The 12728-nt window shown below is 35.9% G+C and overlaps 1 protein-coding gene across 9 annotated transcripts in view; it reads left to right on the top strand.

Annotated features, from left to right (window-relative positions):
- The window catches only part of RALYL (RALY RNA binding protein like), a 374914-nt gene that overhangs the window by 328224 nt on the left and 33962 nt on the right, over positions 1 to 12728 (top strand). For all 9 annotated transcript variants that reach the window (XM_068185890.1, XM_068185868.1, XM_068185909.1 and 6 more), the window contains one exon: positions 9712 to 9759. In XM_068185890.1, the coding sequence (XP_068041991.1) occupies positions 9712 to 9759 (48 nt within the window). The remainder of the gene's footprint in view (positions 1 to 9711; positions 9760 to 12728) is intronic.

Below are 12728 nucleotides of genomic sequence, written 5' to 3'. Positions count from 1 at the left end.
GAAAGGTATAAACTGATTTTCAGCAAATATAGAGGGTTGTTTTTTCTTTTCAGTTGCCTCTAATCCTGTATTTAAAAAAAAAATCCAAAAAGAAACCGACATTCTGAGCTCTCCATAATTGAATCCTGTAGCCTTTATTCTAAAGAGGAAGGATGGACAGTTGAATCAGCTGCCATCCTGTAACCAGCTACTTTTATCAAAGATTTTGATAACCACACAGACATTAGAAAGTAGTTGTAAGTACCAACAGTTATAACTTTTTGTAGGATGACAGAAAGCTGTGGCTTAGAAGGGACCTTAGATATCATTTGTTTACAACTAGTGCCACCCACTAGACCAGGCTGCTCAAAGCCCAATCCAATCCAGCCTTGAACACTTGCAGAGATGAAGCATCCACAACTTCTCTGGCAACCCATTCCAGTGTCTCACCATCCTCACAGCAAATTTCTTCCTAATATCTAATTTTAATCTGCCTTTTTTCAGTTGAAAGCCATTCCCTCTTGTCCTATCATGTGGTGGCACGCCTTTGCCAAAAGTCCCTCTCCTATCTTTCTTGTAGGCACCTTTTGGTAGTGGAAGGCTGCTACAAGATTTTCCCAGTCTTTTCATCTCCAGGTGCAGCAGCCCCCAACTCTCATCCTGTCTTCATGAGAAAGGTGTTCCAGCCCTGTGATCATCTTCATGGCTCTTCTCTGTACTTGCTCCAACAAGTCATATCCTTCTTGTGTTGAGAACACCAGAACTGGATGCAGTGCTCCACATGGAGTCTCATGAGAGCAGAATAGAGGGGGAGAATCACCTCCCTCACCTGATGGTCATGTTCCTTGTGATGAAGCCGTGAATACAATTGGCTTTGTGGGCTCTGAGTAAACACTGCTGACTTATACAGAGTTTCTTTTCAATCAGCATTCTAGACGTCTTTTGCCAGAAGCAGTTATTTGCCAAAAGTACCTACTGGAAATGGCCTTTCTGTCTTGCCATCTAAATCAAGGGACACAAAGTAAAGAGATTTTTCCACACAAACTATGAACAACAAATAGTCAAAATGAAAAATTACCAACTTTCAGACTACATTTTTCACATGAACTGTTTGTTCTGAACTATTTGAAAGTAGCTAACTCCTTCACAGAAATCAAGATCAATATACAAAGGAGGAAAACTGGAGAGTTTCTCAAATAATCTAATTCATACTGCAGATCTATCCTTTCTCGATGTACAAATGGATATGGGATGGAAATGGAAGCTACATCTTCTGAGACAGTGAAGATATTGAAACGAAACTGGAGCTCGTTATTGTGGCTTATATAGCAGTATTGTGCCAAAGTGTTGCCATTACTTTAGCAGAGATGGAGGACCCTGAGAGTTATTGAATAAGGGTTTGTCTCCTTGCAAAATGAATTTTTTTGCTTGTATACACATACACAAATTAATCATGGTTATACTTTATATCTGGAATCAAGTATGATTTGGTTTCAAGACAACCTTGTCTAGGTGTCAGTAATTAGGGGTATTTCATGTTCTGGATGACTCTTTATAGGCTATAAAACTAAAACTGTCTTACTGGGTAAAGCATTCACAGAAAAGTAGAATTCCAGCCATGTAATTGTATAAGGATGAGTAATGGTAATGTGGTTTTGCTGCGAAAAGGCAAAACTTATGCAAGGGGAGTTCAGCAAGAAGGTAACAGAGTGGGAAGGAGGAGTCAGAGAGAGAGATCTTTACAGTCATCATTCCTTCACAGTCTTGTGGTTTGGGAAGAGATGCTGGAAGCAATTCTCAGAACTAAATTGTTTTGGTAGCTTAATTCTATAGACTATATAAAATGAAATTTAGTCTAAGGTGTACTTGTATTGTTAAATTCTAATGTACATTTCCCACAGTGGTAAACCACTTGAAAAGAAACCTTCTTTAAATGTTTACTAGACATGGTGCATAAAAGTGGAAGCAGAGCCCTCATCTGTCAGGGAATGTGATCACATAATCCAGGGAAGAATATTACAGAAAATGGCAATAATGGAAGCATAAAGTTCCACAAGCCCTATTTTGTGCAAATCATAGAATCACAGAATGGTTTGTCTTGGTAGGGACCTTAAAGATCATGTAGTTCCAATCTCCCCTGCCACAGACAGGGGCAACTTCCAGTAGATCAGGTTGCTCAAGTATTAGTATTATGTTCTTAATGGACAATAACAATCAGCCAATGAAATTTACCCATCTGCTGCAAGCAAGTTGTCAAAAATTTCAAATTGTGCAACTGCTCCTGGTAGCTTGAAAGAGTAGTATGAATGAGTCTCCAGGAGAAGTACTGTATCATTCAGCAACTGCAAGGGAGAAGGTAAAGGGAAATCACATAAAATACATACTGAATTTCCCAAATTTATTGTGAGTTGGCTCTTTTCTTTCTTTTCTTCTTAAAATATAGCAGCCAGAGTGGAACATCAGTTTACAATCAATTCTGCTACCAAAATATTTGACAGAGTATACAACGTGTGATTTAAAAAAATGTGACTTTTGTATTTTAAAAGAGCTTAGACATGGGAAAATCAGGTAAAACTTGAAGACAAAAATGTAACCAGATTAAACTCTAGATTGAATATGGTCCTAAAAAATCATCACGGAGGGAGAGAGAATATTATTAATACCCCATGTTGTTAGATGCCATTCAAATTTGGAGGTAACCATAAAAAATATACCAGGCCGAATAAAGCAGGAGTATCCAAACTGCAGTCTTCCATGCTATGGAAGGTAGGAGCACAAGTGAATGAGGAAACCTGAGAAAGACCCCATTCTAATCAAAAAAGACATTACCCAAACGAGACAGGCACAGAACCTCAGTTCTTGAATTGGATGAGACATTAGAAAAGTATGTTAAAAAGAAACAGTATGAGGGTTCCCTAAGGGGAAAAAGGTCTCTTAGTGTCAAACACTGCTTCTTGTAAATTAGAAAAGATGTACAGAAAATTTTCAGCTAGATGATTCATACTTGCCTCATACCTGCATGACAAGAAATCAGCAGCTCTTCCATATGTCCAGCATTGTATAGGGAAACTGCAATACCACTGTCATGACAAGCGACCAGACCCTTTTGCCACATACTGCACTCAGGTGAGTCATCTGGGACAAAAAAACTTTCACTTATGAGAATAAATATAATGAAAAAATACAGACATGTTTAAGACAAAAAAATATGATCCCTTGATTCAACAGCTTTATTCTAGATTTACATTGAGGTAATTTGGAGTGGTGACACTTGAATATCCTTCTGTAAATCAAAAGGTCTTTCAACCAATATTCTAGGAATTCCTTTGGTTTGTGACTTTTTGTTCCCTTACACAAAATAAATCTTGTTTTCTTCACAGTGTATACAGAAAGTGAATGAACACAAGGCCTTCCAAAGCACTGAAGTATTAGGAATATTTGCCTGAAATCAAGGAAAGTGTAGTCTATCAGAATAAATCAAGTGAGACTCCACTTTCTTCATGCAGGAAAAGCCAATTCTTTATTCACAAAACTCATTTTATACCTCATGTGCAACTTCAATTGGTTAATAGCTTTCTGTCCAATTACTGTATTGGTTAGTAAAAGGTATTTGACTTGGACATCAAATCTCTCCATTCTTAAATTGTTTACATATTTTCTTCACTGATTCTCATGGGATAGATTTAATGTTTATGCATGTACTAGTTGTTTTTCACCCAGGAATCGATTGTTATGTTAACAAACTATTCATACCAGGATTGTTTTCACATGGGAACTTGCAAAGTACTAGCTGCACTTGGAAGACATTACAGGCCAACCACCGATCTAACGAAGCAGACCTGATTTTAGGAGGCCTTTCTTTTACAATTTTTCTACCTAAGTGCAACAGTAGTCAACCTAGCACTGGTCTAGAGAATACACAGCTGTTGTTTGTGTGATGCACAGCTGGCCTTTCCACTTATCTCTGACCAGACTGGAATTGAATCCAGTTTTGTGCTTGGTTATAGAAGAATCTCCTTATCAGATGCACTTGCCATGGAAATTATTACACAGTAGGTCAGGAATAAAAGAATGCTTTTGCAGATTCACAGAATCTGGTATCTTCATTTCTATTGTAACTGCACTTGCAAATCATCTTGGATAAACAGTCACTATGGCTTCACTTCACAAGCTGTACTCAGGACACTGAAAGTTCTGTCTCCTTCACATCTCCATTTTGCTGCTTTAAATCTTGAGTTGCTCAATCCAAAATATCCAAATTACCTAGTAATTTAATCAATAAACTTAGTGTAAATGAGAACACAAATTAAACTTAAGCCTTTTGACATTTTGAAAAATGGAAAGGAAAGCACATGATGCAATTTTCTAGATTTTTTTTCTTTAACATGAACTCTGACATTGTCACATTGCACTTAATTAATTATTCGTAAACCGTGCTTTTTTGTTTCATTCAGTGCTTCTAAGACAGCTTCTCTGAAAAGCACATAAAGTTTCAGAGTTCTGTTTTTGTAATCTTAAATAGTCTTTCAACTTCAGTGCTACCACTATGATTTTAATTTAAACTGCTGTTCAGTGAAATGCTGTGGAAACACTAAACTTATCACTTAATCCTACACCTGTCAACAAGAGTCTGCTGTAGTTGTCACACCAAGTCAAATGACACTCCTTCAATGTACACAATATTATTAGCAAATTGGATAATCAATCACATGTGTATGGTTTGACAGTAGTACTGTGAACACACTGAATTTAAAACAGATTTTTAACAGGCAGGACTCATCTCTCTTGTACTAAGGAAGAAAAAGTACCATAGGGACATTATGAACTGCCCAGTCAGACTATACAGTTAAAGGACACCTTAGAAAATGGTTGAGCCTTTGAAATCATTTTTTTTTTGCATTACTATGAAATGTTCTCACAGAAAACATAAATAATTGAACATTACTTTAGATGACAGAAAAATAGTTTTGCAACAGGAGGAGAAAGATTGGGGAGAGATTAAGTAGATTTAAACAGGTATATTTATATTTAAAAGCTACTCTTTTGTTTCTAAAGAACATCAGGATAACATTGTTAAGCACAGGCTGTGCCTGCAGCCACCGTAAGTAGTTTTAGTTTGAAGGAACACTAATACTTAGCCATACAGAAAATTGTTGGGGTTCAGTTTTGCCTGCATCACTATTGTCTGTCTTGCTTCCATAAACAGCTCTGAAACCAGCTGATCCCCAGAGTCTGAGTATTGATCTCAATGTCTTTGTTCTTGTTCAATGTCTTTTTCACAAGCTTTGCCTAATCCTCTACAGGAAAATGTCTTAGTGTTTTAATTACCTGATTGTGTATATGCAACTTTGAACATTTGCCCAAACTTTGCCTAAAATTCAGGTTGCACAATAAGTTCAACAGTTTTCCCAAAATGCATTTCACTGGGATAAGAGCTCTTGGAAGACAGAATGAAAGTAGAGAAGGAACATATCTAGAGACAGAAAAAATACAGCCTGATCACATTGCAAATAAATTCTGCCTAGTGCCTGTAGAAAGATACTTTAATGGAAAATTGAGTATTGTATGTCATCTTTCTTATGTATACATGTCCTCCTTGGACAAAATGCACCTCTTCAGATTAGAACAGAAAAAAATTTTTCAGTTTTGCAGAAAAATACCCATCCATTTAAAATATTACATTTTTGAAACTTAACTCCTTATTTTGTCCCCACTCAGGCAAAAATACATCTTGCTCTTATTAATTGAATAAATATGCAGAATTAGGAAAAAATCAAAAAAGCTTTTATTAGCTTATGGTTACAAAATTACTATGCAATTCAATCCTCAATTGAAATATACAAATAGTAGATTATGTTCAGTTGTTTGGCATTTTGGGACAAGTGACTGGGGATTTTGGTGTTAAGCTTTTCTTTTTAACTGTACCTATTTGCCCTCATAACTTCTTTATGGACATGAATGTAAAATACTTCTCTGCAATTATTTTTCCTCTTCCAACCCCCTCTTTTTTTCTGCAAGCATCTAATATATTAGTTGAAAGAATCACTGAAACAATTTGTCTTTTGACAGTAAGTTTGTCAGCAAAAAAGCATGTTCTGGAGAATGTTCTCTTTTCTGCAGAACACACAGCCTGAACTGCAAAACAGCAGTGTCCCTCCACTTCTATCAGCATTCTCATGCTTTTCTGAAATTGAATTTTCTTTAAAGTAAAGGTGGGATTCAGCCCACCAATTTGATTCATGTCTGAGAGTGTAGGTAACCATCCACTTAAAAGTGGCCTGAAATCTCTGGCATTTTTTTCAACAGCTTACGGGAGTAACTTCCATCTGATTAATTTTCTAATGGGGAAAGTTTCCATCTCTCGATGCTTCTTCTCTAAATCCTCTAGCTACCCTCATCAACTTCCTTTTTAACATCATACCAGTTTAGACTGATTCTCTTTTGCTCTCAAGAAGGACAATTTCTAATACTCTTTTCCCATGACATGAGAAATTATTTCACAAATGACTAGAATACCAGTTTCAACCATTAGGTTGATATAGGCTTCCCAAAAAGAATTTGACTGAACAAATATTGCTTTTATATTTAATACTTTTATTCAGGCCTCACAACAGAGAAGAAACTGACAATATAAATGGCAATAGCACCATCAATTAAATTAAGATACATTATCCCTTGTTTGTCAACATTTATGATTTAAATATCTTGGTACCTGTGGAAAGAAAAAGCAATATTAGCTAAGTCTGATTTAAATGGAACACAAAAGTCTTGTTGACAGGAAAATAAAAAAAGGTATTTCTGCTCTGTTCTGCATTAATTCTCCTAAAGTTAGAATAACCCCACAGAAGTCAGTTATACCACTGATGTTTGGAGCTAAGTTAAAACAGGATGTGATCATTACTTTATAAACATCTTTTGAGGGCATAGCATAGAGGATGGAAAAAAGATTGTACTTTTGTAGTAATATGATTTCAACATCAGGTATATAAATACATAATAACATCCATACATTTATTTCAAAGATGCAGAAGGATAACTGTATTTGCCCACTTGGCACATGTGCAACTGCTGATATGCACAGGAACTTTGAATACATAGAGCATCATAGCTCTGAAGATATGGTCTGGGGGAAACGTTTATTCTTCAGGCATACAGAGTTTTAAAGATATGCATAATGTTTAGTGAAAACAAAAGGGACAGCTTGTCTTGGTGATACTAAGTTAGGAAAAGGAACCATGACTTTTGCTTAGTAGAAGCACATTTTATTGATGAGTTTTCTTTGCCTCATTCTGAGACACATGTAAAGTAGTCTCTTTTACTGTCTACTGCATTAATATCAGCATCATGCAGGCAGTTCTACTGTTAATATTGTTGAATAGGCACATGTTTGTGGGTAAGTAATCTGCTTGTTTACAGTGCCATTAGGAAACTGCTGACTCCACCAGTTCACAGGCTTGTTTAAACCTTTCTCTGCTTCTGACCTGCTGAGTATTTGCTATTCAACACTGTATGAGTGATCACCTGTGGCCTCCATTACACAGGCTGTTGGGTTGCTAAGGAATAACTCTCAAGAGGTTAAGAGCCTTGTAGTCATCTTGATCTCAGTGCCAGTGATTATCTGTGCTAATTTTCTGCTTGGTGTTATACTGCAGCACTCACCAAGTCTTATGTCTGTCCCTTGACATGCAGAAATAGGAACAATTATGGCTGTAGATGGAGAGATGTACTGGTTGCTTTTACACTATAATCTCTTCAACATGTTATTACAGATGAAACATCATCATTCAACATAAAATTTTCATACCCGTTGAGGGGCCAGCAGTCCTTATTCTGTTCTCCATGCCAGAGCTCAGTTACTACAGAAAAATATAGTCATCCTTCAGCTTTACTCTAACTTATGCCAGTGAATTATTCTTCACCAGCTTAATGGTCTTCAACCTTGAAAAAGTGAATTTGTCCGGTCTTTATGCAAATCAAATGAATGTCAACTCCAGGCAAAAGGTTTCATGTGACAGGGCTTTTAAATTTAATATTTTTTCTTCAAATTGTCTGTTATCTTCCACTTAGAAACACACATTGAATATTAAGTATGGGCTTACTGAAGCTATTAATCATTCAGCTAAATAAAACCACTAGGAAGCTGTGAAGAACTGTAAATAAAATAATAGCTTTGATACCTGCTACTTCTCAGTTTCATACAGACTGAAGTGAAAGACAAAATAGGAGCTGTCATATAGTTTAGGAAAAAAATTGCTAGTTTTACAATAAGATACTGACACATGACCACTATACACAGCCTACTATTATTTAAAGACATTTTGCATCCTCTGCCACACAAGCTTACCTGCTGCTGGGTTCTAGTCTCTCAGGGTTGTTCAATTCAGTGTTTCACATGAAATGCATATTAGGATTTCTTTTCTCGAAGAAATTACAAAAAAGGCCATGGTCATCTGCAGCTCTCATGATCTTCTACTGAAATATTGTGCAGGCAGTCAGTACAACTTAGAATTCTATTATTTGCAATTGGGCACTTGCATGTGAAAGAAGTGTGCTAGAGATGGAAATTGGGCCCTGACCTGCTTTGGTAGAATTCTTAACACATTTTTCAAAGTATGCACTAAAACCCCACTTTGCTCAATGTTCAAGAGCTACCATTCACACTATCATCAAATCACACTATCATTCTATAGTGTCCCTTTATTTTCATGGAAAGTTTTCTTCTGTGCTTTGTCATATCTGCCTCTGTCTTTTCTACCTTTTTCCTTTTTCACTTAGAACTTCTGCTTTTGTGATAGTTTCTTGATGTTTCTTACTTTTACTATTCATTATTGTACTTCTCAAAACAGTAAAAGAGCACGTTACTAGGCAGAGTATAAATAATCCCTTGTGACTTTTTCTTGCAGAGCCTTTATTGGCTCATTGGTCTGTTGGTTTGGGAGGGGGGTGGTGTTTGGGTGTATGAGATAGATAGGACTTCTTTGTTATTTCTTCACCATAAAAGTAGAAAGTTGCTCAGGAATCTGGGATTGACTTTGCTACTGACAGCTCAAAAGTACTTTTCTCATGGACCTGTGCAATTTCACATTTGTTCGTTTCCCTTGATGGTGCCTGTCTTTTCTTAGATTGGTATGTATATTCCTTCCTGGACCTGAGAGGAAATGCATCCCTTTAACACCTATTTAGCATTTATTTTTTTAACTTTTTACTTTTTCTCTCTTTGATGAAAATAATTAGGTGGACTGAAGGACCAGCAAGAAGTCCAATCATTTCATGTTTCTCTAAATCAAAGTAACTGTCTTAGCTCACCTTCTCACTCATTTCCCTCTCTTTCATGTATGTAACTGTCTTCCTACTCCACTGATGATGCTATATTAGACCAGAAAAGAAGAGGGTGTCAGTTTTGAATGCTAACTTCATTTGATCACTCTGAGAATTACACTATAATGATCCTCTAATTACAGAGCTGTCTCACTGTGTTAAATCTTATCTGTGTGTGCTGTCAACTGTTTACAGAGTTCTGCATGCCCCAGACTTCACATTTCCAAATATACAGTGATAGCTGACAACAGCATTGACAAATATAATGTACATTGTACACAGTACAAAAGAAGTGGAAGGACGTTGAAGAAGGGATAGAAATTTGAGAGTAAGCCCATATTACTACAGAAGTTTTAATCAATATGTATTTTCCTATTAACCAGTTCATTCTTGTTTTTCTGTGTTTTTCCACAGTGGTTATGTCTTTGATTATGATTACTACAGAGATGATTTCTACAATCGGTATGTGTGCCTGTATTTTTGTACCTCTTACATAATTTCTCATGTTTGTTGATAATATAATCCCACTGTTTGGTTAAACAGGCTAATTCTGATTTTATCGATTATTCATTGCATTATTTCTATCATGTATCAGAAGACTATTTTTAATATCTTGCAGAGAAATCACCACCATCAAATGTATGCTTACTAAACAGATCTTTAGATTTTATCCTTCTCTAAGAGCTTTTGGGGTATTTGCTGTGCTGAACAGTTTAATGGTAGTTTAATAGAGTTCTTCCAGGCTTACTTTCACTGGGATGTATAGTGGCTGCAAAATTCTTCACTATGATGTTCCTGACTTTGTATTTTCATCCGTGTGTACGAAAAGACACAATGTCTCCTCAAGAATGTTCCAAAAATGTTTAGAAATCCAGAAGAACTTTGAGAGAAGCAAAAGCGCAAGCTGAACAGTGTGTTCCTGTAGGACAAAAATAATTTGGATGCATGAGCAATTGAAGATTCTGCCTTGAGTAGTTACACACAGCCGAGCTCAGCACTGTGAAAGTGTATTTATTCAGACATAGCAGAATCCCCACAACACAGGAGTAGTAAGAATGGTCACAGATAACCAACTTGTTATCCAGCAGTGTTGTGTCTTTGCATTAGAGCAGCTTGGTTTGGCACAGGACAAGTGAGCCAGAGTGGACCAAAGCATTGCTCCACCAACCTGTTCTAATTTGATAATTCTTCTATGTAAAGCAATGGACAGTAGCAGGGGAACAGTTTACACCCAGAAGTTAAGTTAGCATGTGCTATATACCTTTCTGCTTAGGAACACGGTAGGAAAAATGTAGAAACAATATTTTCCTGTTTGTTTTCTCCTAATGTGGGTTCAATTTGAGCCACTAGTTTTAGCTTTTCATATAAACCACCATGCCCCCTTTGGACAAAGCTAGAAATAGTGAGATATAAAATAGATTATGAACATATGAAGTAAAAGCTATCAAAGAAGTTTAATCCTGCTCAGCCCAGCCTTTGCAGTAGGAGTAGCACGTCCTGTAAAAAGTTGATTTCTATAGGCTTTTATTTATTTTTTTCCAAGGTTGCAGCTCTGAATTTCATCTATGGAATAGTATGTTTTTAAACAGAATAGTGTTTCTCATCTATGCCACACGAATATTAAAGGTATATGTCTAGCTTTTTCCTCAATTCTGTATTTTATGGGTAGCAGAAATGATAAACTGTAATGGTTAATTTTCACCAAAACCCCCCCCAAAAAAACCCAACAAAAAAATTTTTTAAAAACCTTATAGGGCATTAAGAGTTGCTTCTTGGTGTCTCTCTTGATAACTGTGTTGTTATGAAAAACCACTGACAGTGTAATGTATCCATAGATCTATTCAATATAATATTTTTTTTTAAATTTAGAAGTCTTTCAGAATTAAGACAGCAGAACTTCTGTGGTAGAAAACCTGCATATGAGGTTGGCCTCATAAGGCTGGACATGCTGATCTTCTGAAAATAAAAACTGTACAAGGCGAACAGTCTTTATATACAAGTTGATGGAAGGGAAAAATGAAAATCTCAATATAGTAATCATGGAAGAGAAAATCCCATGGAGAATTTGGTGTACAAACTACTTATAGGAAATATAAATTAAGAAATATAGTCAGGATTTTTCGCATTTTTGAACTTCTGAACTTTCTGAATTTCTATGTTTTATCCCAAACCATAAATCTTCTTTTCTAATATTTCAACCAATTAATGTTATTAACTTTTCTGAGTCCTTAAAGGAAGAATATGTCTTTCTTCCCTTGACTAAAGCAGTGATGGGGCAAAAAAGGGTGTCAGGAATGGATAGTTCTTTAAAATAAAATCTATATGAAGACAGATTGGCAAGATCAGAACTGTAAATTTAGAAGGGTGACTGAAAAAAAAAGGCATAGTTGTGTGCACACTAGTGATTATTGGAGCAAAGAATTTCTTTGGAACTAAGCATTTCTCTTTATCATTTCTCACATTACAGGCGCAAGAAAAACAGGCACAGTGCTTCAAAACCATAAATGGAAGCACTGTTTTTTAAAAGAAAGCATATTATTGGAATGTACAGAACAGAACAAAATGAAATACCAAGCCCAAAATCTTTGCATAATTTCACAAACAAAAGTAGGAATAGATTGATTACAGTAATTTAGATAAACATTCTTTTTTATATTTTGAGAAAAGGAAGCATAGTTTCACATTTCACTATATTATCTAAACACAAACTATTGGAAGCTAAAAAAATGTCACCTTCAGAATAAAAGTCATATTATGAACTTTTGCATGACAGCTTGTAGCACTTCAGAAACATTTTATCATAAAGGAGTTTATGATCAACCTGCAGATCATTTAATATGATAAATGATGGGTGACAATAAACACTATTATTTGTATTAAAAGTAAAAATTGGTTTAGTGTCCATCTTCACACACAATTCTTCAGTTATGCTAACAATGGCTAGAAGCTGCTCATTTGTGGGAATATTTGAGGCCACGGATTTCAGTCATTGAGTGTGACAGGACCTCTGTGTCACATTTTGTAGGCAGCTATGGAAAAGGAGTGAGATGATTACACTGTCTGTAGGATTACAGTACAGACAGAAGTGCGGTTTGATTTAAGTACTAGGTATATACTTAGCAGAAAATAGGTTAGAAGATTTAAATTTGACTCTGCATTCTGTTCATCATACTGTTAGATGCTGTGGTGAGTGAATTACTGTTTCTTGTGTGTCTTTTTTCAAATGTGTATCTATCTGCCCAGCTGGGTGACAGTACTCACAACTGTGAAAATTAAAACATGTGGTTATAAATTTCCATAATTACTAGTTATAAGAAAATTTGAGAATATTTTTTGAGGATGTTGCTTATCCCTCTGCTTCAGACTCTGAACTGAAAATCTTTGTTTTCTGAACTTTCTTCTCCTGACCTATTGTATCCAGAATCCATATA

Source organism: Anomalospiza imberbis, chromosome 1, assembly GCF_031753505.1.
Source record: "Anomalospiza imberbis isolate Cuckoo-Finch-1a 21T00152 chromosome 1, ASM3175350v1, whole genome shotgun sequence".
NCBI lineage: Eukaryota > Metazoa > Chordata > Aves > Passeriformes > Viduidae > Anomalospiza > Anomalospiza imberbis.
This window is presented reverse-complemented; position numbering and strand designations above follow the sequence as displayed.